The 26,144-nt window shown below is 40.4% G+C and overlaps 1 protein-coding gene across 4 annotated transcripts; it reads right to left on the reverse strand.

Annotated features, from left to right (window-relative positions):
• Positions 1-575: 575 nt before the first annotated feature.
• LOC145096566 (disease resistance protein RUN1-like) lies at positions 576-25,786 on the reverse strand. Of its 4 annotated transcripts, none has more exons than XR_013703967.1 (10): positions 25,033-25,786; positions 7,538-8,669; positions 7,120-7,443; positions 6,125-7,042; positions 5,429-6,032; positions 4,789-4,860; positions 4,509-4,643; positions 3,625-3,801; positions 2,350-3,285; positions 576-2,127 (listed from the first exon to the last, which is right to left on the reverse strand). XR_013703967.1 is itself a non-coding variant. In XM_079034109.1 (7 exons), the coding sequence occupies exons 1-6, from the start codon at positions 25,560-25,562 to the stop codon at positions 4,796-4,798; spliced, it is 3,573 nt and encodes a 1,190-aa protein (XP_078890235.1). In that variant the 5' UTR covers positions 25,563-25,786; the 3' UTR covers positions 4,357-4,643; positions 4,789-4,795. The 4 variants fall into 4 exon arrangements, 1 of the variants encoding a protein (XP_078890235.1); XR_013703961.1 differs by having other exon boundaries at positions 3,609-3,801; XR_013703945.1 differs by having other exon boundaries at positions 2,350-3,801.
• Between the last annotated feature and the right edge of the window lie 358 nt (positions 25,787-26,144).

The following is a 26,144-nucleotide window of genomic DNA, read 5'->3' on the forward strand; positions in this document are numbered from 1 at the left end:
GTAACCTATAAAACCCATTACTTACAGCCTGAGAAAAAGAAACCAACTTCAGGAGTGCATCCTCAGCTTCGAGATTTTCCAAGCTTAAATCCATGGCCTTAGCGTTTTTTCTCTTCCGGTATCCTGAAGTCTTTACTGTGAAATCAATGGAAGATCTCTAGGGGGGGGGGGAGAGAAGATGAGGTCTTCTTCGTCTTAACTACTAGTTGGCCACTAGACATAGCCGTGTCAAGATTGGTAAGGGTAAAGTGGAAACCGGAGCGTGTGACCTTGGATCCTAAACATAAAGAAAAATCCCTATGAGTTCAGGATCCTTCACATTAGAAAAGAAAAAGATGAACTAAGGATCGTTACCTATCGACATAGGGCCAGTAGCCGAAGAACTTTCCTGAAGACTAGGCGGTTCGAAACGACAAGATCTAACGGTCTTAGACAAAGCAAGAAAGCTTGCTATCTTCAACGGCAGGAGAAAGATCCTCAAACTTGAACACTACATCACAAAAAATAAAATAAGAAAGTAAATCCCAGGACCCTTAAAGAACAACAATAAATCCTACCCTTTTTAACAAATCTCTCTGGCAAAGAACTTCCATTAGCATTGGAATCACGTCTCACAAAGCAAAACCTCTCTTTCCAATCGTCATCATTATGCTTGGATTTTAGAAAAAGAAGTGGTTTAAATGGTTTGACCATGAAAAAAAACAAGAAGAGCCAAAGATAGAAAGATCATAAATAGAAGCAAACTTAGATAAACCACTGTTCAAGTTCCCAGAATGATTCAGGTGATCGACCTGATAAAGGATCCTCCAAACTATTGGCATAACCTAGACGTAGGAGAGTTGGGTAACTTCAAAGAAATCAGAGATGACCCCGGAGAAAGGATAAGTTAGACCTAGAGAAAAAGGGTATTCTGTGAAGCAAACCTAGGTGGGTGTGATGAAATATGACTTGACTGAGACATCGAAGTGTTTGAAGACAACACAATTAGGAAAAGCACCTTTATTCTTTTAAGATTGAATATCCTCATTGTCAAAAGAGCATGACTCATCATGAGCCAGTAACTTTTGATAAGTGAAATCATCATCGGAAGGAGGAAGTATGCTAGCACGAGAGCGAGCAATTTTCTTTCCCATGATCAAAAAATAAGTAAAAGAAAGGAAGAAAGGAAGAAAGAAATTACATTTGAAAATAACTAGAGATGATCAAGAGAAAAGGTGGGGAAGGTAAAGAAAATCTTGACCTGATTACCCTATTTATTCTGGTGATAGAGGAGAGAGAAGACGATTTGACTGCGTAATGATGATCATGGAATGGATAAATTTTATCTACTAGGGTTCGAAATTCAAGCAACATGTTGATGCCCATTCAAGAGGATCCTGGAAATTAATATCAGACTTATTGTTAATTAGTGTAGACTATAAATACACCTGTAATACACACACTACATACATGATTGGCTCTATTACTACATTCTTACTCATATTATCATGATCATTTCTATAACCTCACATTGAAATAAATAAAAACAACAAGGCATGTGATCATTATTAGCTTCCAAGGTTTTATGTTGGAGATCCTAAAAAGGATCAAGGGCTTTCCTTGTAACTCACTTGTCTCACTTTGATCAATATCTTATACTTTCATTACCTCAAACACTACAGCCTCTCATACAATTTAGTTGAATATTACTTGATTAGTTTTCGACCAAAACATGTACTACTTCATAATCCTTGAACCAAGAGCGATATTTAAATACATGACTCGTCGTCCCGAGTCTATCCACCGTGCATGATCATCATCCTAAACATAAAATAATTCAGGAATTAATGTTACATGACATAATAATAATAGTATTTTTAGAAATGAAATTCTATCCTTCATCATGAGATCCTTGTTTACAATTGTTTGCACCATTCTTGTTCTTCCTCGAACGAAAATAACATTTCATGTGACCAAGTTTGTTGCAATTGCAACATGCAACTTTTACTTTCTTGTTTGAACCTTTATGATGATCATCTTTCTTCTTCCTTTTTCCCTTTATTATTTTCTCTAATGTTTATCATCACCCACCATATTCACAAAAGATCCAGGAACTTCTTTTTTATTTCCTTTGCCAATTTCTTTATCCTGAAGAAGTTCATCAATTCTCAAATGACTATAAAGTTGGTGTTTCAGAGTGTGCTTAAAAACTTTCCATGATAGGGAGAAATTTTCAGTGACACTATAGAACGAAATGGATTCATCCATTTGTATTTTGTGTTGTTCAAACTGTCCCAAAAATCTCATAGTTCATTTATTGTTTCATGATAGGCCTTAATCCACCATTTTGTAATTATTGAAATTACTCACATGGAATTTCTTGCTAGAAGCATCCCCTGCCATGTATTTGGATTCAAGTGCATCCGAAAGATCTTTTGCAGATTCGTGATTTTGATATAGATCAAAGAAAGAGTTAGAGATATCATTCAAAATGTGGTCACGACATATATAATCATCATTGTCTCACTTGCATCTTCTTCTGGTAGGTTCAATGGTTTCATACTCTATTGGTTCTCGTGTAGGAGTGTTTAAAACGTGAACAACCTTCAATGTGGTGAGAATGAAATGCATCTTCTTTTGCCAATAACGAAAATCATTTCCCTCAAACTTGTCTAGTTTCCCGAATTTGGAACTAATGTCGTTAACAAATTCTACCATTAATATTCATCAAGAATCATAGATTTTGAGTATTAAATTTTGGGTCTAAGAATATCAATATGTACTCGGATAATACTTGAATTGTGATTGCAATCACTTTCCAAAATATGTGATTTCGACCCTTTTGCTTGGGGTATTACGAAATCTGATTTGGGATAGCCAAAGAATGACAATTTAGAAATTAGGCCACTTCCAAATTCGAAACATAGAAAGTACCTTGCTATTTTGTTTTTTGAGAGATGGAGAGAATTAGATGATCACTTTTTGAGTATAGAGAATCTAATCCATTTATGGAACATTCACTGTGCTCTTATACATGAGAGAAAGTGGTTAAATGGTGGTTACATCCATTTTGGTGCCAACCCCGGTAGGTAGCTTGAAAGGTTGTTATAGGACACAACCGATTCCTACATCACAATGATTTCACCACTTGTTTTGAGAGATAGCAGAACCACCACCACCGGCTCTGCCCCTTAGACCCCCGCTAGGGTCATTGCCCCTAGACCCTGCCAAGGTTGCTGCTCTCGGACCCCCATATTCCCGAGTTTACATTTATTACTCCGAATGTGCACTGTTCAACTCCGGTCTCTGTGAGTAAATAAACTCAACATATCTCAATATTAAGAATAACTACACTAATATATTTTGATAACATTAAAATCAGCACACATATTCCTCTGTCGTTCTTCTTATATGATGAGTAAGAAGACTTTATTAAGAGGTGGAATTGGATCCATTAAGAGTATTTGGCCTAGAAATTGAGAAAATGTGTCATTAAGCCCCATCAAGAAACTCTTAGTTTGGTCAGCTTCCTTTGCCGCACCACAAGTACAAAGTCCACAAGTACAATGAACATTAAAATTTGACACTTCATCCTAAATGACCTTTAGTTTTGTGAAGTAATTACTTACAGAATCACGTTCTTACATAAAATTCATAAGATCTCTTTTGATTTTGAAGATTCTGAGGACCATTGCTTGGCCGAAATCAGTCCTTCAATTCCTTCCATATATAATGAGCAGATTCCAAAAAGACGATGCTTGGTGAGATCTCCTTTGAGACTGAGTTGAGAATCCATTAAATACCAACATTATTGTTCATTTTCTACGATTTAAGATGAGTTTAATCATTAGAACATCGATTAGAAATGATCCATTTATGAAATCAACCTTGTTTTTTTTTTTTTTTTTTTTTTTTTTTTTTTTTTTTTTTTACAGAGAACGAAATGAGCATAACTCTGCTGCATGACACATTGTTATCCCCTATGAGCACCCGTGAAACGAGTACTAAACCAAGACTATCGGAATGATGCAGAAAATAAGTATCATCAACTGAAATGCGATCAACTTGTGAATTGGATGCAAAATTTGTAGAATTCGGCAGTTTAAGAATCATGAAACAACAATTCAGGAATTTAAGAATCAAAGACCAAGAAAGAACAAAACAGTAAAAGAGAAATCAAATCTGAAATTTTAGATCGAGAAAATTAGATTGACCAAAAAAAATCAAATGAGGAATCGAATTGGAAATTGAAGAACAAGAATTCCATATATGAATCATGAATGAGATTGAGACAGAGCCAGAATTGAAGTATGATGAAATCAGGAATGATGGAATGAAAAATATGCACAAATCAGAAGCACCAGCTCTTATACCATATTAGAGAAATGAGAGAATGTTGTTTATCTTCATTATTTACAATGTCGATTAAAAGCTCTGTATATATACAAGACTAAAGATGCACCATTATTGCTAACATAAGCTGAATGTAACAATATTAGCTAACTAACTATTGACATTGACTAACTGACCTTTTACCAACTAGCTTTTCATTGAATGATAATATATTAACAGCCGTGCGGCTCCCACCATTGATGCACTTCCAAAACGACTTGGTTCAAGGTGAACACGATGCGTCTTAACAAAAGAATAACGAGGATGATGATCTGGAAGTTTTCAAGGTCGAGAATCAGTTTCGTATTAAACTTTGAATGATATGATATTCTACGTATAATGTTTTGTATTATAACTTTGTGTAGCTTTGTATTGAATTTGAATGATATGAAAAGCTTTTGGTGTCAGAGATTATACCTCACATTCATGAGTGATGACCAAGTAGGTGGTACTTCCTTCGCGCTAAAGCTCTAAAGCGCACTTCGTCTTCTGTTGCATGCAGATAAAAAATAATAAGTTTATTATCATTCACATACATCCGCTTTGACGAGGTAGTTGTAGCTAGGATTCTCAATATAGTGGGTTTTGATCTAGATCCAATCCAATATATTTATGTGATCGAACATATAGAAGCCTGGCCAACTGATCCAACAAATTAAATGGACCATTTAGATGGACCGATACTTGGATCTGTCCATCATCCATCTGGGGTAGATCCGTTTACAAATCAAGACTAGAGTCATACTTTAGAAGAGAAAACTCTTATTTTTGAGGTCAATAAATCAAATCAACATAAACGGGTCGATTTGGTCATGATCTACTTAATTAAATATCTAATGAAGTTGAACCATACTTCCAATTAGATCTTGCTTAATCAATTAAAATCCCATGGCCGACATTGACAACCCTAGTTGTAGCATATATATTGCTGGTGGAGGAACTTGTTTTAACAACTTAATTATTGATGTTGTTATATATGTTTGGAAACAAATACTAAATGAATTGTACTACATAACACATTACAAAAGAATATATAACTAAGAAGAATGATCTCTACCTTTAAAGCTGGCACCACCTGTAATAAAGGGATGATAGCGATCTGCTGTTAGTTCAGCGGAATTCCGCATAAATTGCCAGGCATCTAGGATGTATTCACCGGATGTTAACTGAAATCCAGTGAGATCTCCACTAATGATGTGATTCCATGACTTGTAATAACCTAACACATCTTCCTCTTCATCTTCATCCATGTTTCCATCATCATACACTAAACTCACCCCACACTCCTTTGTAAGTTGATTATAGGGCTCTGTAACTGAAATAGTAACATGGTCACCAGCTTCCATCTCATTCATCCCAAGCATCCAATGGCTTAACAATGTCAGGGACCGTGCCTGTCCACCTACACTCGCACCATCAATGTAATGTCTGTATATCCAGGTGCCATTCTTTGTTAAATTACTAACTTTGATTATTGGTAAATCAACAAACTGATTTGGAAATAGATAACCCTGCACATAGCAGAAATTCAATCCTCTGAAGTTGTAAGGAGATAATGGAATGGTAAATGATATTGATGGCCCCTTGCTTCTACAATGAATCCAATTCGGCATCTGTTTCCCCCCATAAATTGTGCTGAATATGCCAAATTCATAATACATCTGCCAAATACAACCACCTAAATTAATCACCATATCATTAATACACATATTCACAACAGGTGGCTAAAGACTTAAAGTTTACTAGAGGAAACCTGGATTTGAGATTCCTCTGATCCTCTGAAATAAAAATTAGTTCGGACTTGCCTTCCATTAAGGAAGTCTAAATTAGTCCACCCCAAACTACGTAACACCCTTTCCGCTACACCTGCCATTGGTTGGATTTTGATCACACCTTCGAACTCAAATGAAGATGGTTCTAACGACTCCCAGTCTATTGTGAAATCAGGTGTGGACTTTTCTAGATCAAATATAGTTTTTCGTGGCAAAGGCTTGTAATCAAAATAGATGATCAACTCTCTTGGTGTATATTGAAGATGCTCAAGTGAACTAAGAGATAGACAGTTTCTCATATCAAGTCTCTCAAGCCTAGGAAGGCTTTTCACACAATTTGGCAGGGAAACAATAGGATTATCATCTAAATATAAATCCTTTAACATAGATAGCCGACTAAAGTCAACGGGAAAGGATTCAGTTGACAAATTATTACTTACAAGTGACAAGCATACTAAAGATATTGGTATAAAAGTCGCAAAGAACATTCGATAACTTGGTATAGCTTCAAGAACGGAAGAGGAAGAGGTTTTTGTGTTTATGCCAATACTGTTACCCTTGAGCATTTTCAATGAATCCGTATTCCTAATCTCGATATGAGATTCACACAGATTACAACCATCTAGCAATAAAGTTTTCACCTTCTTTAACATGCCTATGGTTTTTGGAAGTTTTTCAAGTTTGCTGCAGTACCGCAGGTCAATTAGAACAAGTTTAACACATGCCTCAATTGATTCACATACTTTAACCAAACCAATGCAATTTGTAACTATTAGTTTCTCAAGCGAAGGGAGTTCTTCAAATCCGCCTAGACTAGAAAGCTTTTCACAGAAACATAAATTAAGAATCTTCAGTGTTCCAAGCAGCCTTTTGTCTTTTGAGCACGATCCAAATAACCACTGAATTGGATATAAGTTAGAATTCTAGTAATTTTCATCAACTGAACATGGAAGAATAATAAATGGATATTAGTTACCTTTTGCCAATTCTGAAGTCGTTGCGTATTGCTATAACAAACGCCAAATGATTCAATATTGCTGTATGACATGTCAAGAGAAACCAAATTCTTCATTGGCAAGTTTGATGGAATAGACTTTAAAGGAAACCCATGCATCACCAGCCATCTTAATTGTTCTGGAAAATTCTCATAAGACCCTCTGATTTGCACATAATTGAGTTGTAGTAGCATTAGATTGTCCATCATGCTCAATGCATCTGTTTCCACCTCAAATGGTTCACATAACTTCTCTTTTTCAAGCATTCTCATGTCAAGAGTGAGGCCTAGAACATTTTCTGTACCCTAAGAATAAGGGGACACAAAAAGAATTACGCATTATAAACATGAATATAAACAAGAAAGAATATTTTAAACAAGTATATATATGGTCTCATACCTTTTTTTGTTTTAACACTTTGAAAGATTCCTCATGACACCATAATCTGCTTTGTTCCCATGGCTTTTGAGGTGATTCTTTATGTACTTCGAATTTTCCCATTTCTTGAAGCAACTGATGCATCATTAGTTTGTTACTCCATCCGAAACTAAGAAGACATCGGTCAGTGAGATTGGGGATTCCGGATCTTGTTTCGATGTCACACGCCTTTAATATTGTTTGAGTAACTTCTCTATCCATTCTAACAAAGAAACAAGCAATATGCTTAAATAATTCCTTATCATTGGATGATAAAGTGTCAAAGCTCATTCTCAGGACATTATTGATATTGGAACCCATCTCTTTCTTCAGGCCTTCTATATACCCTTCCCAATAAGCTACATCTCGATTATGTAGAGACTTGCCCAAAACTTCAAGAGCCAACGGATGCCCTTCACAATACTTCACAAGCTTTTCTAACACCTCTTCAAAACCTACCTTGGGATGGTTGCACATGAATGCATGAAAGCACAAAAGTTCCCTTGATTCGATCTCATATAAGCCATTAAGCAAATGCTTTTCATGCTTGGGTTTAAGGTTTGTTTTGAACATCACACAACTCTGTATCAACCATGCATCCTTTGTTGTTATTATTATTTTGCTTCCTGTATGGAAACCTTTGCTTCCGAGTAATGCATCCAACTGTTCGAGACGATCAATATCATCAAGAACTAGAAATACCTTTTTACAGGCTACTACATTCTCTATCATTGAGATGTATGTAGAAACATCATGAACTTGAGTTGAACTTGATTTTGATGTTGAAATATCATCATAAAGTTGTTTTTGTAAGGCAAGCAACCCACCTGATCTTTTGTTAGAGGCCCTGCTAATATCCTCAATAAAGCTGCTTGTGGCGAATTCATGAGAATGTAACCCATAGACATATTTTGCTAAAGTTGTCTTCCCAATCCCGCCCATACCCATAATAGTGAGTATGTCTGCCGTATGTGAGGATGAATCTTTCAACCATGAAGTGAGGAATTCCTTGGAATAGTCCATCCCAATAAGTTTTGGTAGAGGAATCCTTGAGGATATACGTAATGTACGATAGATGTCCTTTACAACTTCTTCAATAAACTCTGTCTCTCGCCTAAAAAATGATTTTCGTAAGAACCACAAAACACAATCCAAAAAACTAACAATAAAGATTTGGAGATTTAATCTATCTAGACATCCAAATAATATCTATGTATATATGAATGAATGTGTGGATGAATCGATGGATGAGTGCATGTATGTATGCATGTATGTGTTTCTGTATGTATGTATCATGTATGGATGTATGTGTTTATGAATATATGTATCATATTAACATTAGGTATTGTTAAGATAAGTTTCACATAAAAATTACATCATACTTGTAATTCAAACCATATAACTATCTGATGTGTAAGATCAAAACTTTTATGTATAATAAGACCAGAGCCACCAATGTAACACAATATTTGATGTTTCTAAAAGTCCATCAAACATGAGTATTGATGTGGTTTTGCAAGAATCTAAACAACATGACAGGTTATCGTATTATATTAGTTAAAATTGTAGATAAATAAATACTTGTCACCCACTTAACTTAGTCTATAAAAAACATAACTTTTATTTAAAATACAACAAAAACCTTATATTTTTGTTATGTCAACAATTCCAAGAAACTCCTGCAGCCACTTTACTTATTTACAAATTAGGCTGCCTATAGGTTTCCATAAAAAAAACATTTTCTACCACCAATCTATTTTATTTTATTCCAAGTTATGCATGGCCTCTAGCCTTTAAACTCTTCTCATTCAGTTTTCTAAGTATTGTTTTCTCCTATGCATGTCTTTTTCTCACCCGTAGTCAAAATAGAATCCTTCCCCTAGCTACCTACCTTTGGAAGGGCATGTGGACAAACAAAATGTGGCAGGTAGAAGAATAAATTGAGATTAAGGAAATGTGATAACCAAATTCCAAACTGAAAAAGAGAAGTTGAAGTAGCAGGAGAAGCTAATGCTTAATGAAGTGATTAGCATTGCTTCAATCAAACATTAGGTTCTTTAAAAAACCATTTTGAGGACTTAATTAGACTACGTACGAGTCAAGCAGCAACTCATGGTTTTTGAGCAAGTCAAACTATTGACACTTTTAGGATTTTAAATGTATGGACTTGTAACTCATACTGTTGGGTAATCTTGACATCGGATATTTTGGATTATAGGTAAAAGGTTAGTTTTTGTTTACTGTATCTATAATTGAATAAAAGGTCATGAAAGGGTGTTTGAATGAGTACAATGAAGGTGAAAATAGGTGTATTGGGTCATGGGAGTATCCTATTCTTTAGGAGTAGTGACTAGTTTTTAGGTTGGTATTGTTTATTTCTTTTAGGTTTCGTAGGCTATTTATAGCCGTGTGCTTTTGAATAATATAGTTTCTTTTGAGTCTAGAATAAAAACAAAACAAGACTCCATCTATTTTTCTTTGTTCTTCTTGTGTACAGCAGCTTCATAACATACATGTTTGTTTCTTTCTTATTTGTTCACGAGTTGTAGGGGAAGAACCAACATTTGGTATCAGAGCCCTAGGCTAGTGGGATCATCAGAATATGTGTGATAGAGTTTGAAGACCGATATGTGTGAGTTGAAGGAAAGGTTGTGTGCAGAATCAAGATTCTAGGTGAACCAAGAAGATAATCAACATGTGTGGTGAAGCTAGTCTGTATGGAGAAACAAATCAACATGAGAAGAAAAAAAAGGATAAGTTTGATCAAAAGACGAGAACATTGTTCAACTGCAAGTGTGGGTGGGTGGGTTAAAGAAAGAAAAGAAGATCTAAAATCACCTAGATCTGTGTGATCCGTTGGTACTTTATGGGAAGAAAGAATCAAGTTATGGACAATGCCAGTAGCAAATCCAGGTGGATCAAGTCAGGTTGTACCTTTGACCAGCCAAAGTATCCCATTGCAATGCCCCAAGTTAACAGCTACAAGCTCTACAAGTTGGTCGATTATGGTGGAGTCGATGATCCTATAGGCTTATGTTTAATGGGAAGCGGTTGATCCGGAACGGGAAGAGAAATTGAGGCAATGAAAAATCTAATAGCAAGATTATTTGTGTTTCAAACTCTACCTAAAGATATATCGCTTCAAGTGGTTAAGAATAAGGATGCAAAACATGTGTGCGAATGTAGCACCTGGTTCCTGGTACATAAATCTTATTTGAGTATTTTCCTTCTTTTAAGCCTTGGACTCGGCGAGTCATAGGTCCGACTCACCGAGTAGGGACGGAACCCGGGACATGTTTAAGTTGGCGACTCGGCGAGTCCATATTCCGGACTCGACGAGTCACCACTGTTGGATGAAGCCCTAAGTTTCAGGGGTTTGCATCCTATTTAAACAACATATCCGCCCCAAGCCAGCCCCCATTCACCCCCCCACAAAGCTTCCAACCCTCATTCTAAGCTATTCATTGAGAGTTTGAAGCAATTGTTGTGTGTTCTTGAAGGTTTTGAGGCAAAAGGGAAGTAGATCAAGAGGAAGGGAAAGAATCCAAGCATCTTTGTGCTCTCTCAGTAGTTCCTTTGAGGTATAAGCCGTTTTCCCCCTGTTTCTATGCTTATTACTTCATTTAAGTCATTCTTGAGCCAATCCCCAAGCTTGTATGTGCAAATTATTTCGAATAAGCTGATTGGCCCTTAGATCTAGGCATGGTTGGGCTCCAGGAGCTCAGATCTGTTGCCTTTATGGACCCTCATTGCATGAAGACCTTAGATCTACCCTTTTGGGTGCATTTTGAACCCTAAAACCCTTATTGGTGAATATCTACACGTAAAGTTGGAAACTTTACGTGTGATTCATGCTCTAGGAACCCAGATCTGTGAATGGCATGGACTGGAATCGAGAAAATCCGTGTAGTTAATGGTTGCATGGCAACGACTCGGCGAGTCGTTCATCTGACTCGGCGAGTCTGCTCGCGAGTCTCCGAGTTTGTCCCCTTTTTGTAGTGTCGAGTGTGAACAGTGAGTCACGGGGTGTGACTCGGTGAGTTGGAAGCTGAACTCATCCATGGAGGAACTCGGCGAGTCCAAGGCAATCTTCATAGATCAAGAATAGACTCGGCGAGTTGTTCATACAACTCGGCGAGTCTCAGCATGAGTGTTCATCAGATGAAGACGAACTCGGCGAGTTGTTCATACAACTCGGCGAATAGGATGAAGGACTTAGACATCAGTTAGAAGGAGAACTCATCGAGTCAACGCCTAACTCGACGAGTAAAGACGGGACCCAGGGCAGTCGATTGGATGGGGACTCGGCGAGTTGGCGAGCCAACTCAGCGAGTCGGGTCAATTGAAAGTTCACTCTGACTTTGACTTAAGGACATGAACAAGGGTAAAATGGTCATTTTACCCAAAGGATAGTTAGCAGTAATTGATTGAGTATGTTGTGGGAATTACAGCCGGAGGATTTCCGGAACAATAGCAGCAGCAGTAGTAGGCAGTCAGTTCCCGATCAGATCAGTAGCTACTCTGAGGTGAGTTACCTTCCAGTAGTGGTGGGTCTATGGCCACAATGCCGGCCCACCAATAGAAGTTGTATGTAGATGATTGTCTCTGTGATATTCATCTAGGGATTACTACTACATGTGTTGTGTTTATGTGCTAGTATGATATGATGCTATGTGCTAGTGACAGTAGGGGGAGATAGTCCCCGAGATATCCGGTCGGTAGGGCCGAAGGGGTAGTCATACCCACCCATGTTAGATAGATTCTGATATTGTGATACATGTTTTGTAGTAGTAGTAGAGGGGAGAAATAGTTCCCCAGTATCCGGTCGAGAGGACCGAAGGGGAGGCTAGCACACAGATATGCTAGGCAGTATCCGGTCGAGAGGACCGAAAGGGAGGCCAACACCCAGATATGCTAGGCAATATCCGGTCGAGAGGGCCGAAGGGGTAGGTCGGGCACCCAGATATGCCTGACAATATTTATATGTTATGAGATTATATGGTATGTGGTACAGTGGGGGAACTCACTAAGCTTCATGCTTACGGTTTTCAGTTTTGGTTTCAGGTACCTCCTCAGCTAGGGGAAAGGAGCCGACGCGGTAGCAGCATGTCACACACACACACACTCTCTTGTTTCCGCAGTTACGAGTTTATTCTGGGATTGATACTCTGATATTTGATTGATCGAATGTTGTGGTTTTCAATTTGTTTTTCGATGTGAAATGGTTTAATCAAACAATGTTTTAACTTATATGCTTTTATGTAATGTTTTATAACGAAATTTTTGGACGTGAAAATTGGGTCGTTACAAGTTGGTATCAGAGCCCTGGTTTGAGGGATTCGGACACACCTTCGGGGGTGTCTGAACTGAAATCGAGGGATTAAAGGATTTTCTAAAAGAAAATGTTTTCAGAAATTGAGAAAAGAGTTTTGAGAAAAAAATGAAGTGTGTGATTTGCGCGACCGACCGAGCTCAAGTAAGTATTCCCCAAAGTACCCATACAAGTTTATGTTATGTTTAACAACTTTTGTATAACAGCGTGCTAGACTAGGACTAAGGATCTAGGAGTGATGCCTTTTGTGCCTGCTTTATGTGTTTCAGTTGTATGAGAATTGCATGCTAGTATCGAGTAGACAGCAGTAGGGTAGCCTGTTTAGGTTATGCCTGATAGTATGAGTTTAGCACTGTGTGCTAGTTCAGTTTCTCTCTATGAGAGCGGAGTTGCTTGAGGTTGTTTCCCTAGTCTGAATGCTGCTTGCTTCGTGCTATATGGGACTCTGAATAACGGGAATTAGCCATTAGGTGAATACGTCACGTCACATGTGATCAGGGTTGAATAATCTTAGAGTACCACATTTGATCATACTGCGCAGCTCTTGTTTGAGTCCAACCGTTGTAAGGACGAGTCGGGTACTTGAAGGATTATCAGAGCCTCGTCACGTGTGATGGTATTCGGGTAATGGCTAATTGGCATTACAAGGAGGTCTGCAGCAGCTGAGGACTGGATCGAGTAGAGTCAGAGATTTCCCTAGGGCGAGCCTAGGATGAGTATAGTAGTGATCAGCCATAGTGAAAGGGATCTGGTGGAGTCGAGGCAGTCCTTGAAGAAGGTACGGATAGATGTGGAAGCTAGTATGGGCCCGTACTACTAAAAGCAGAGGATCCGTACCCGAACCAAGGAAGGCCAAGATAAGACCAGGGAACTTGTAAGTAGTTGTGATCCCTCAGGAAGTATCAGTATCACTAATGATTGTTGTGATGTATTGCATAATGGTGATACTTCGATCGAGGCCGGTAGATGGCGGTTCAGGAGAGGGGTCAGGTTCGGGATCAGGTTCCAAGCAGGTAGATGAGGGACTACGCGAGTTCATCACGTCAGAGATCACCAGGGGTATCCTTGAGTCGACTCCCATTATCTTGGGGTCGATCAAGGAAGGGATCATCGAGTTGGTGGAGGATCGCCTTAGGGCGTTCAGGAGCAACATGGCATCTGGCCAGTCGGGTCCTCGCACACTGTCCTTTAAGGACTTCATGGACAGTGGTGCGCCAAATTTCCACGGGGTGAAAGACCCCATTGCTGCCAGGCAATGGATTGCAGACATTGAGTCTGCAGAGTTGACTAGCTTCTGCCCCGAGGGGTCGAAGGTGAGGTATGCAGTAGGGTGCTTGCGAGACCGAGCTCGTGATTGGTGGGAGACTCGTTGGGAGCCTCAGCTATCGAGGCTATGACCTGGTCGGACTTTGTGACCAGGTTCAGGGCAGAGTTTACACCAGCTGTCGAGCTTCAGCAACTGGCCAGGGAGTTTCTAGACATGAGACAGACGACGGAGACTGTGGCGGAGATCACCGCCAAGTTCCGGGAGAGGGCTTTGTTGGTGCCCCAGTATGCTGGTGACGAGGATATGAGGAGGACCCGTTATCATGATATGCTACGAGCTGACATCCGAGAGCATGTTAGCTTTTTGGCTTGCCTTACCCTGGACTCCATGATTTCCAGGGCGAGGGAGAAGGAGATAGATTTGGAACACATCCGGAAACGGAAGGCGGAAGAGGGTCAGTCAGGAGGGGCTTCGGAGAAGAAGCCTAAGGGATCAGATGCGGGGCCGAAAGGCCAACAGGGACGGGGAAACTGCAGGAAATGCGGCAAGATGCACGAGGGGACGTGCAGGTTGGGATCATCAGGCTGCTACAAGTGCGGCAAGTCTGGGCACTTTAGCAGGGATTGCACTACTCCGGCAGCAGTTATTCAGACGTCTGAGTTGCTGTGTTTCCACTGCAACCAGAGGGGCCACAAGAAGGCTAATTGCCCCAGTTGATAGTTTCAGCGCCAGTGAAGGCGCCAGCTCCAGCGACCCTGCGGATCACGGATGGCTGTCAGGGCAAGGCAGAGGCTCCAGTGGTGAGGAGCCGAGCATTTCAGCTGACTACCGAGGAGGCACGCGCCGCACCCGATGTGGTGACGGGTATGATTCTTTCCCTCTCTTTTATTTTTATGATGTTATGATATTGATATATGCTCCGTATGTATATGTATGCATTAGGATCGTTCCATGTGAACGGTATCCCAGTTCAGGTGTTATTCGACTCGGGTGCATCCCGATCATTTGTGTCCCTTGCGCTTAACAAAGAGTTTCATGAGTCCTCGGGCATGTTGGATTACCCTTTGGAGGTAGAGATTGCTGATGATTGATTGGTGCGGGCATCGATGGTATTTCGAGATTGCGTACTGCGTTTGTTTGAGGAGAGTTACTTGGTAGACTTGGTTCCCATTCCGCTGCGTGGGAACAAGGTGATTATAGGCATGGATTGGTTGAGCCCTAATGGGGCAGTGATAGATTGCGCGCAGCAGCTAGTGCGAGTTAGGACCCCAGGTGGGGGAGAGTTAGTGATTCATGATGAGAGGCCACATGGCAGACCCACTGTATGTTCAGCAGCGAGGGCTAGGCGCTATCTTCAGCAGGGATGCGCAGGATATGTCGCGTATGTGATGGATACCCGGGAGGCGGGTAAGGCAACAGTGAGCGAGGTTTCGGTGGTTCGAGATTTTACAAATGTTTTCCCGGAGGAGCTTCCTGGGATACCTCCGGAGTGACAGGTGGAGTTTAGGATTGACCTTGTTCCTGGTGCGGCTCCGATAGCCAAGGCACCGTATCAGTTGGCTCCTCCCGAGATGCAGGAGTTGTCTACGCAGCTGCAGGAGCTGCTAGACAAGGGATTTATTCGTCCGAGCAGTTCACCCAGGGGAGCCCCAATTGTGTTTGTGAAAAAGACAGACGGGTCGCATCGGATGTGTATAGATTACCGGGAGCTGAACAAGGTAACGGTGAAGAACCGTTACCCTCTCCCGAGGATTGATGACCTCTTTGACCAGCTTCAGGGAGCATCTTGGTTCTCCAAGATTGATTTGCGTTCGGGTTATCATCAGATGAGGGTCGAGGAGGAGGATACGCAGAAGACCGCGTTTCGGACGCGCTATGGTCATTATGAGTTCGTGGTGATGCCGTTTGGGCTCACCAATGCTCCTGCCACATTCATGGACCTCATGAACCGCGTATGTAGACTGATGCTGGATCGGTCTATGATAGTCTTTATTGATGACATTTTGGTTTATTCCAAGACACAGGAAGAGCATGAGGAGCATCTGCGAGAGGTATTGGAGACCCTGAGGAGGGAGAGCTTGTATGCCAAGTTCTCCAAGTGTGAGTTTTGGTTGCGAGAGGTGCAATTTCTCGGACACCTTGTCAACCAGAACGGGATTCTGGTCGATTTGACCAAGGTCGAGGCCGTGATGAGATGGGAGGTTCCGAAGTCTCCATCTGAGATTCGGAGTTTCCTAGGATTGGCAGGCTACTATCGGAGATTTATTCAGGACTTCTCCAAGATAGTCGTGCCCCTGACACGGCTGACGAAGAAAGCTGTAGTCTTTCGGTGGGGACCTGAGCAGCAGGCTGCGTTTGAGACGCTGAGACGGAGATTGTGCGAGGCACCAATCTTAGCCCTGCCAGAGGGCGTAGAGGATTTTGTGGTTTATTGTTACGCGTCCATTTGAGGCTTGGGCGTGGTACTAATGCAGAGGGGGCATGTCATTGCCTACGCTTCGAGGCAGCTCAAACCTCACGAGGCGAACTACCTGACGCATGATCTGGAATTGGGGGCGGTGGTATTTGCCCTCAAGATTTGGCGACATTACCTCTACGGGGTTCGATGTACCATCTACACGGACCACAAGAGTTTGAGGTACCTCATGGATCAGCCGAATCTGAACATGAGGCAACGTCGGTGGTTGGACGTGGTGAAGGATTATGATTGCGAGATCTTCTACCACCCAGGGAAGGTCAATGTGGTGGCCGATGCACTTAGCCGCAAGGCAGCGCCGATCAGGGATATTTGTATGAGGATGACGGTAGTGACTCCCCTGTTGGAGCAGATTCGGGAGGCCCAACAGGAGGCTATCAAGGAGGAACATCGGAAGAGCGAGCGTGTGGTGGGTCAGGTTTCCTCTTTCGATTATGATTGCCGAGGACTATTGACACTACATTGTAGGGTGTGGGTACCGTATCACGGAGGCGTGCTCCAGATCTTGATGGAGGAGGCGCACAAGTCTCGGTTCTCTATTCATCCCGGGGCGACGAAGATGTATAGGGATCTTCGTCCAGATTATTGGTGGCCCTGCATGAAGCGGGATGTGGCATGGTACGTCGAGCGGTGCTTGACCTGCAGGAAGGTCAAGGCCGAACATCAGAGGCCGCATGGAAAGATGTAGCCGCTGGACATCCCGTTGTGGAAATGGGAAGATATCACGATGGATTTTATCACGAAGCTTCCCAGGACCGCGCGTGGGGTGGATTCGATTTGGGTCATCGTAGATCGATTGACCAAGAGTGCTCACTTTATCCCGATTCAGGAGAGCACATCGGCCGAGAAATTGGCCGACATCTATATCAGGGAGATCGTGGCACGGCACGGGGTGCCAGTATCGGTTATCTCGGACAGGGATGTGCGTTTTACTTCCAGGTTTTGGAAGAGATTTCATGACGAGTTGGGCACTCGTTTGCATTTTAGCACCACTTTTTACCCGCAGACGGATGGTCAGAGCGAGCGGACCATCCAGACTTTGGAGGATATGTTGCGGGCATGCATGTTGGATTTCGGTGGTAGCTGGGATACCTATCTTCCTTTGGCCGAGTTCTCGTACAACAACAGCTACCACGCGAGTATGGATCGTCCCCCATTTGAGATGTTGTACGGTTGGAGGTGCAGGACACTGATATGCTGGGGTGAAGTAGGCCAGAGAGTCCTGGGGAGCACCGAAGTGGCGCTCAAGACGACCGAGAGGATCCAGCAGGTTCGGAGCACACTTCAGACTACTCAGAGTCGGCAGAAAAGTTATGCCGACAAGCGTCGATCCGACTGGGAATTCCAAGTCAGGGATATGGTTCTTATGAAGGTGTCGCCTTGGAAGGGCGTCATTCGATTCAGGAAGCGAGGAAAGCTAGGCCCGAGATTCATCGGACCGTTCCGAGTTGTGGCCCGGGTGGGCAAGGTGGCGTATAGGCTGGATCTGCCAGTCGAGCTCAGCCAGATCCATAACACTTTCCATGTTTCTCAGCTGCGGAAGTGCCTAGTGGACGATTCAGCAGTAGTGCCTTTAGAGGATATTCAGGTTGATGACAGCCTGAATTACATTTAGCGCCCAGTCGCAATCCTCGACAGGAAGTCGAAGGATTTGAGGAACAAGAGGGTGGAACTAGTAAAGGTGAAATGGCAGCACCGCAAGGGTTCGGAATGGACTTGGGAGCCAGTAGACGAGATGATGGAGCATTACCCCGAGCTGTTTTAGGATCGAGCAGCAGACTTCGAGGACGAAGTTTAAAATAAGTGGGGGAGATTTGTAGCACCTGGTTCCTGGTACGTAAATCTTATTTGAGTATTTTCCTTCTTTTAAGCCTTGGACTCGGCGAATCATAGGTCCGACTCACCGAGTAGGGACGGAACCCGGGACATGTTTAAGTTGGCGACTCGGCGAGTCCATATTCCGGATTCGACGAGTCACCACTGTTGAATGAAGCCCTAAGTTTCAGGGGTTTGCATCCTATTTAAACAACATATCCGCCCCAAGCCAGCCCCCATTCACCCCCCCCCCACAAAGCTTCCAACCCTCATTCTAAGCTATTCATTGAGAGTTTGAAGCAATTGTTGTGTGTTCTTGAAGGTTTTGAGGCAAAAGGGAAGTAGATCAAGAGGAAGGGAAGGAATCCAAGCATCTTTGTGCTCTCTCAGTAGTTCCTTTGAGGTATAACCCGTTTTCCCCCTGTTTCTATGCTTATTACTTCATTTAAGTCATTCTTGAGCCAATCCCCAAGCTTGTATGTGCAAATTATTTCGTAATAAGCTGATTGGCCCTTAGATCTAGGCATGGTTGGGCTCCAGGAGCTCAGATCTGTTGCCTTTATGGACCCTCATTGCATGAAGACCCTAGATCTACCCTTTTGGGTGCATTTTGAACCCTAAAACCCTTATTGGTGCATATCTACACGTAAAGTTGGAAACTTTACGTGTGATTCATGCTCTAGGAACCCAGATCTATGAATGGCATGGACTGGAATCGAGCAAATCCGTGTAGTTAATGGTTGCATGGAAACGACTCGGCGAGTCGTTCATCTGACTCGGTGAGTCTGCTCGCGAGTCTCCGAGTTTGTCCCCTTTTTGTAGTGTTGATTGTGAACAGTGAGTCACGGGGTGTGACTCGGTGAGTTGGAAGCTGAACTCATCCATGGAGGGACTCGGCGAGTCATTGCCTGACTCGGCGAGTCCAAGGCAATCTTCATAGATCAAGAACAGACTCGGCGAGTTGTTCATACAACTCGGCAAGTCTCAACATGAGTGTTCATCGGATGAAGACGAACTCGGCGAGTTGTTCATACAACTCGGCGAGTAGGATGAAGGAGTTAGACATCAGTTGGAAGGAGAACTCGTCGAGTCAACGCCTAACTCGACGAGTAAAGACGGGACCCAGGGCAGTCGATTGGATGGGGACTCGGCGAGTTGGCGAGCCAACTCGGCGAGTCGGGTCAATTGAAAGTTGACTCTGACTTTGACTTAAGGACATGATCAAGGGTAAAATGGTCATTTTACCCAAAGGATAGTTAGCAGTAATTGATTGAGTATGTTGTGGGAATTACATCCGGAGGATTTCCAGAGCAGCAGCAGTAGGCAGTCAGTTCCCGATCAAATCAGCAGCTACTCTGAGGTGAGTTACCTTCTAGTAGCGGTGGGTCTATGACCACAATGTCGGCCCACCAATAGGAGTTATATGTAGATGATTGTCTCTGTGATATTCATCTAGGGATTACTACTACCTGTGTTGTGTTTATGTGCTAGTATGATATGATGCTATGTGCTAGTGACAGTAGGGGGAGATAGTCCCCGAGATATCCAGTCGGTAGGGCCGAAGGGGTAGTCATACCCACCCATGTTAGATAGATTATGATATTATGATACATGTTATGTAGTAGTAGTAGAGGGGAGAAATAGTTCCCCAGTATCCGGTCGAGAGGACCGAAGGGGAGGCCAGCACCCAGATATGCTAGGCAATATCCGGTCGAGAGGGCCGAAGGGGTAGGTCGGGCACCCATATATGCCTGATAATATGTGTATGTTATGAGATTATATGGTATGTGGTACAGTGGGGGAACTCACTAAACTTTGTGCTTACGGTTTTCAGTTTTGGTTTCAGGTACCTCCTCAGCTAGGGGAAAGGAGCCGGCGCGGTAGCAGCATGTCACACACACACACACTCTTGTTTCCGCAGTTACGAGTTTATTCTGGGATTGATACTCTGATATTTGATTGATCGAATGTTGTGGTTTTCAATTTGGTTTTCGAGGTGAAATTGTTTAATCAAAAATTGTTTTAACTATTAATGCTTTTATGTAATATTTAATAACGAAAATTTTTGGACGTGAAAATTGGGTCGTTACAGCAAAACTCTTCATGTGCGGTATTTGGAAGATGAAAGAGTTCAAAAAGAAAGATATCAAACACTTAGAACCGAGCTAGAGATGTTGAATATGAAAAAGGGTAACACGATTGATGAGTTTTTGGGCAAACTTAAGGAGATTGGTAAAAATTCAAGATTCTTGGGTCTAGCTTGGAAGATGACGCAGTCGTAAAAACGTTTCTAAATTCGGTTCCTAAGAAATTATTGTAAATTTTTGGATCTATCGAACAATACTTGGAGATAGAGAACATGTTACTTGAGGAAGTTGTGGGGAGGTTGAAGGCATTTGAAGAGAGAACTAAAGCTCTTGATGAAGGTGATAATGATCAAAATCAAAACAAAATTTTATTGTCAAAAGAGGATTGGAAGAGAGAACCATGCGTGGTAAATTCAATCAAGGTCAATACGGACAAGGAAGAGGCCGAAGTCAAGGAAGAGGCCGTGGTAGAGGTTGAGATGACCAGTTCCAAAGTTATGAAGATCGAAGGGAGCAATGTATGTATCAAGATAAGTGTCATTAAATTCTATAATTGTCAAGAAAATGGACATTATGCAGACGAGTGTCCTAGGAAAGAAACAAATGAAGAAGAAGCTAATTTGATCCAAGATGATGATGAAGTAGCACTACTTTGAGGAAACTAATTAATTAATGTTAAGATTACAGGTTAAGTGTTGGCAAATCTTGACATTGGCTATTTTGGATTATTGGTAAAAGGTTAGTTTTTGTTTACTATTTACACAATTAAATAAAGGGTCGTCAAAGTGTTTGACTAAGTAGAATGGATGTGAAAGTTGGTGTACAAGGTCATGAGAGTGTCCTATTCTTTAAAAGTAGTGACTAGTTTTTAGCCTGGAATTTTTTATTTCCGTTGGGTTTTGTAGGCTATTTATAGCCATTTGCTTTTGATTAAAATAGTTGATTATAAGTCCAGAATAAAAACAAGACAAGCCTTCATTTGTTCTTTCTTTTTTCTTCTCGTGTACATCAGCTTCATAACATACATGGGATCATCAGAGGTTCTATGTGACCCACAGAGCTCTGTATGAGCTTATCAACGCTCTACGTGAGCCGAGTTCAAAACTAGGAATCTGTGTGATAGAGTTTCAAGACCGATCTGTGTGAGTTGATGGAAAGCTTGTGTGCTGAATTAAAGATATGGTTTAACAAAGAAGACAAGCAACCTGTGTGGAGAAACAAATGAACATGAGTAGGAAAAAAAGGTATGTGTAATCAGAAGACAAGAACATTGTTCACCTGCAAGTATGTGTGGGTGGGTGAAGAGCCGAGAATTATATATTGTATTGATTAAACGTATTAGGGTTATATATATATATATATATATATATATATATATAATAATAATAATAATAATAATAATAATAATAATAATAATAATAATAATAATAATAATAATAATAATAATAATAACAATTACATATAAAGACCCTCTAGTCTATATTATTGTAATTATGTCTAATACGCCCCCACATGCTAAGGATGGGGAATAACCTGCAGCTCGGATCGAAGAGATACAAATCTTGGAGTTGGCAGTGGCTTTGTGAAGATATTAGCTGTTTGATCATGCGTTGATATGTGTTGAACTCCTAGTTTTCCTTTAGTAACCTTTTCTCTAACAAAGTGAAAATCAACCTCCACATTTTTCGTACGAGCATGAAAGACTGGATTAGCAGAAAGATAGGTTGTGCCAAGATTGTTACACCACAAGACTGGAGCTCAGAGACTGTTAACACTAAGTTCATGAAGAAGAGCTTGAAGCCAAATGATCTCGGCAACCGTGTCAGCTAGGTGTTTATCCTTGACTGGTTCACCAATGATGACTAGGGCATCAACATATTCTTGTGCTCGGTTAAGTTAGGCATTAGGAGTCTCATCTCCTTTCATCTCAATCCGTAAGAGTTGAGTTTTTAAAGTGTATTCTCTAGAAGATGAATGTGGTGCAAAAGCACATTCTAGAGAGGACCACAGATCATAAGAAGTGTCACCTTGAACATGACGGAAGGTTGATTCAGATATGGAAGAGATGATCAGGCGAATGTGCACATCATTGGCAATCCAAATCGAGTAATTTGGATTATCTCGTGGTTCTGGTGTGGGAATAGCAGCAGTGGTAGCAATAGGTGGGAGTTGTTTGGGTGGGCATGGAATTGTGCCATCCACATAATCGAACAACTTGTGTGCAAGAAGAAAAGGATGTATCATATTCTTCCAATAGCCATAGTTGGTTAGTGTGAGGTTGAAGGCAAACTTGTGGAAGTAGTGGGATTTCTTTTCATCGGTTGTGAAGCTGGCAAAGAGAAGATGATCGCTGAGAAGAATGGTGAAGAAGATCGATGCTAACCCTAGCTGTTTTTCGGATTGAGTGGGGAGTAAGATACCTACGGCTCTGATACTATAAAGATCCGAGAATTGTATATTGTATTGATCTAATGTATTAGGGTTATATATATATATATATATATATATATATATATATATATATAATAATTACAAATAAGTACCCTTTAGTCTATATTATTATAATATATCTAATAGTATGCTAAAGAAAGAAACGAAGATCTCAAATAACCCAGATCTGTGTGATCTTTTGGTACTTTACGAGAAGAAAGAATCAAGTTAGGCACGACGCGAGCAACAAATCTGGGTGGATCAAGTCAGGTTGTACCTTTAAGCAGCCAAAGTATCCCATTGTAATGCCCCAAGTTAACAGCTACAAGCTATACAAGTTGGTCTATTATGGTGGAGTCGATCCTACTAGCATATGGTTTATGTTTAAGTGGTTGATTTGGAAACGGGAAGAGCGGTCGAGGCAAAGAAAAATCTAATGGCAAGAGCATTTGTGTTTCAGACTCTACCTGAAAATATATTGCTTCAAGTGGCTAAGCATAAGGATGCAAAAGACATGTGGGAAACGTTTCGTGTGCGGTATTTGTGAGCTGAAAGAGTTCAAAGGACAAGACTTCAAACACTTAGTACCAAGCTAGAGATGTTGAAGATGAAAGAGGGTTTCATGATTGATGAGTTTTTGGGCAAACTTAGTGAGATTGCTACAAAATTCAAGAGTCTTGGGTTTGCTTGAAAGATGAGATAATGGTAAAAATTTTGCTAAATTCGGTTCCTAAGATATTATTGTAAATTGTTGCATCTATCGAATAATTCTCGGAGATAGAGAATATGTCACTTGAGGAAGCTGTGAGGAGGTTGAAGGCATATGAAGAGAGAATTAAAGCTCTTGATGTAGTTAATAATGATCAAAATCAATACAAGTTCTTTACTATCAAAAGAGTATTGGAAGAGAGAACCAAGTGTGGTCACTTCAATTCAGGTCAATACGGACAAGGAAGAGGCCGGAGTCAAGGAAGAGGTCGTGGTAGAGGTCCTGATAGCCAGTTCCAAAGCTATGAAGATCGAAGGGAGAAATGTTAGTATCGAAATAAGCGACATATTACATGCTATAATTGTCAAGAATATGGACATTATGTAGCTGAGTGTCCTAAGAAAGAAACAAATGAAGAAGAAGCGAATTTGATCCAAGATGATGATGAAGTAGCACGGCTTTGAGGAAACTAAATAATGTTAAGATTAAGGAGGTGAGTGTTGTGTAATCTTGACATGGGCTATTTTGGATTATGGGTAAAAGGTTATATTTTGTTTAGTGTATCTACAATTTAATAAAGGGTCATCAAAGGGTGGTTGGCCTAGTACAATGGATGTGAAAGTTGGTGTACTAGATCATTGGAGTGTCCTATTCTTTAGGAGTAGTGACTGGTTTTCAGGTTGGTATTGTTTATTTCGGTTGGGTTTTGTAGGCTATTTATAGCCATTTGCTTTTTATTAATATAGTTGCTTTTAAGTCCAGAAGAAAAACAAGAAAAGCCTCCATCTGTTCTTTCTTTCTTCTTCTCGTGTACAGTAGCTTCATAACATACCTGTTTGTTCTTATCTGTTCACAAGTTGTAGGGTTGAACCAACACATATGAGTTTCACAACTGTGATTATACTAATTATGATATTATAATATTTAACTATAGTAAAATATTATAATAAAGACGTATCAAGCCATTCAAAATCTGATTTATTATAGAAAGCATCTTTGGATTATCAAATAATTATTTATAAAAATGAGTTAAATTAATAACATTACCATAGATGTATTATGTATAGCAAATCATAAAATCATATTCTAAGTCCTAACCCAAAGAATGTCAGAAATCATACTTTTTAATCAGTTATACATCTTTTTACAATCTAAATGTCTGAATGAATTAATATATGGGATCACATAATAGAAAATCAGCTTCAACTTTATGCATCTTTGTCCAATTTAAAAATTAAAAAAAAAAAAAAAACTTTTTTTTGAAATTAAATAAACATAGCAGTATATAAGATTTAAATTTCATGGGTTATCAAACAAAGGTCAGTTGTGGCATGTGTAAATATGGATAAGAAAATAATTACCTGCCACTTACATCCCTCCCTTTCAAACCCGCAACTTCAGTAAGCGCTTGAATCCATCTATCAATCTTTTGAGCCAATTGACTTCTTTTATTTGCATTTGTCATTTTCTCCATATGCTGTCTGTGTTCAGCTATTGCAACTCCAAAGGTGCTTTCTTGCTTCCTAATATCGGTGGGCTCAACATGATAAAAGATAGGGATAACAATTTGGTTGGATCTCATACGTTGCTCAAGGATCAGTACCAATTCATCAAGACACCATGAGGAACTAGCATAATTCTGGGACAGCACGATAACAGAAGCCCTAGATGCTTTAATTGCACTATCCAATTCTGGTTTTAGCTTTCCTCCAGTTTCAATCTCTTCATCATCCAAAAAGGTGGAAATATTTGCATCCAAGAGCGCCTTATGGAGATGATCTGTGAAACCATAACGAGTATCAACACCTCGGAAACTTAAAAAGACATCATGTTTGTGATCATTAGTAGGGGAAGAAGAAGAATCTCCAATAAATTTAGTGAGAACAACCATTATGAGTACAGGGAAGGTATGAGCAATTAGAGACTAGATTTACAAATCAAATTAAGAGAAAGTAGTGGTTTTGTAAAGAAAGTCTTAGTCAACAACTGCTTTTGATAAAAAAAAACATATCTTCTTGTCGACTTTTCTTGGAGCGTATAAGAAATTGAAATAATAGATTTCTAAGAAATGGGGTCCAGGTACTTGACTTTGTGGATTTCAGCATACCTACAAACATTAGTATTTAGATTTTAGAGGCTTAGTAACTTGTAAAATCTGTGTAATTATCATATAATTTACAACATTGTTACAGAAATAGTTCTACTAGGAAATATAAATTATCAAAGTTAGAATATATAACTCATCAATACAACTTAAAATTATGTGATGAGATAATGTTTGAATCTTTTAATTTTCATATTCATCCATGTCAACTAAATACATTTCATGGTTCAGTTTAAAAGTCCAGCATTAAATATATTTAAATGAGCATTTTGTCTTTGTGTCCTTGGACTCCTTTATTTTTCTTTAACAACTCCTCAATAAAACTTAAAACATAAAGCAACCAGAATATTAAACATAAAGAGAACTCAC

Source organism: Lactuca serriola, chromosome 1 (genome assembly GCF_051521515.1).
Source record: "Lactuca serriola cultivar US96UC23 chromosome 1, Lser_US96UC23_V15, whole genome shotgun sequence".
In the NCBI taxonomy this organism is placed as follows: Eukaryota; Viridiplantae; Streptophyta; class Magnoliopsida; order Asterales; family Asteraceae; genus Lactuca; species Lactuca serriola.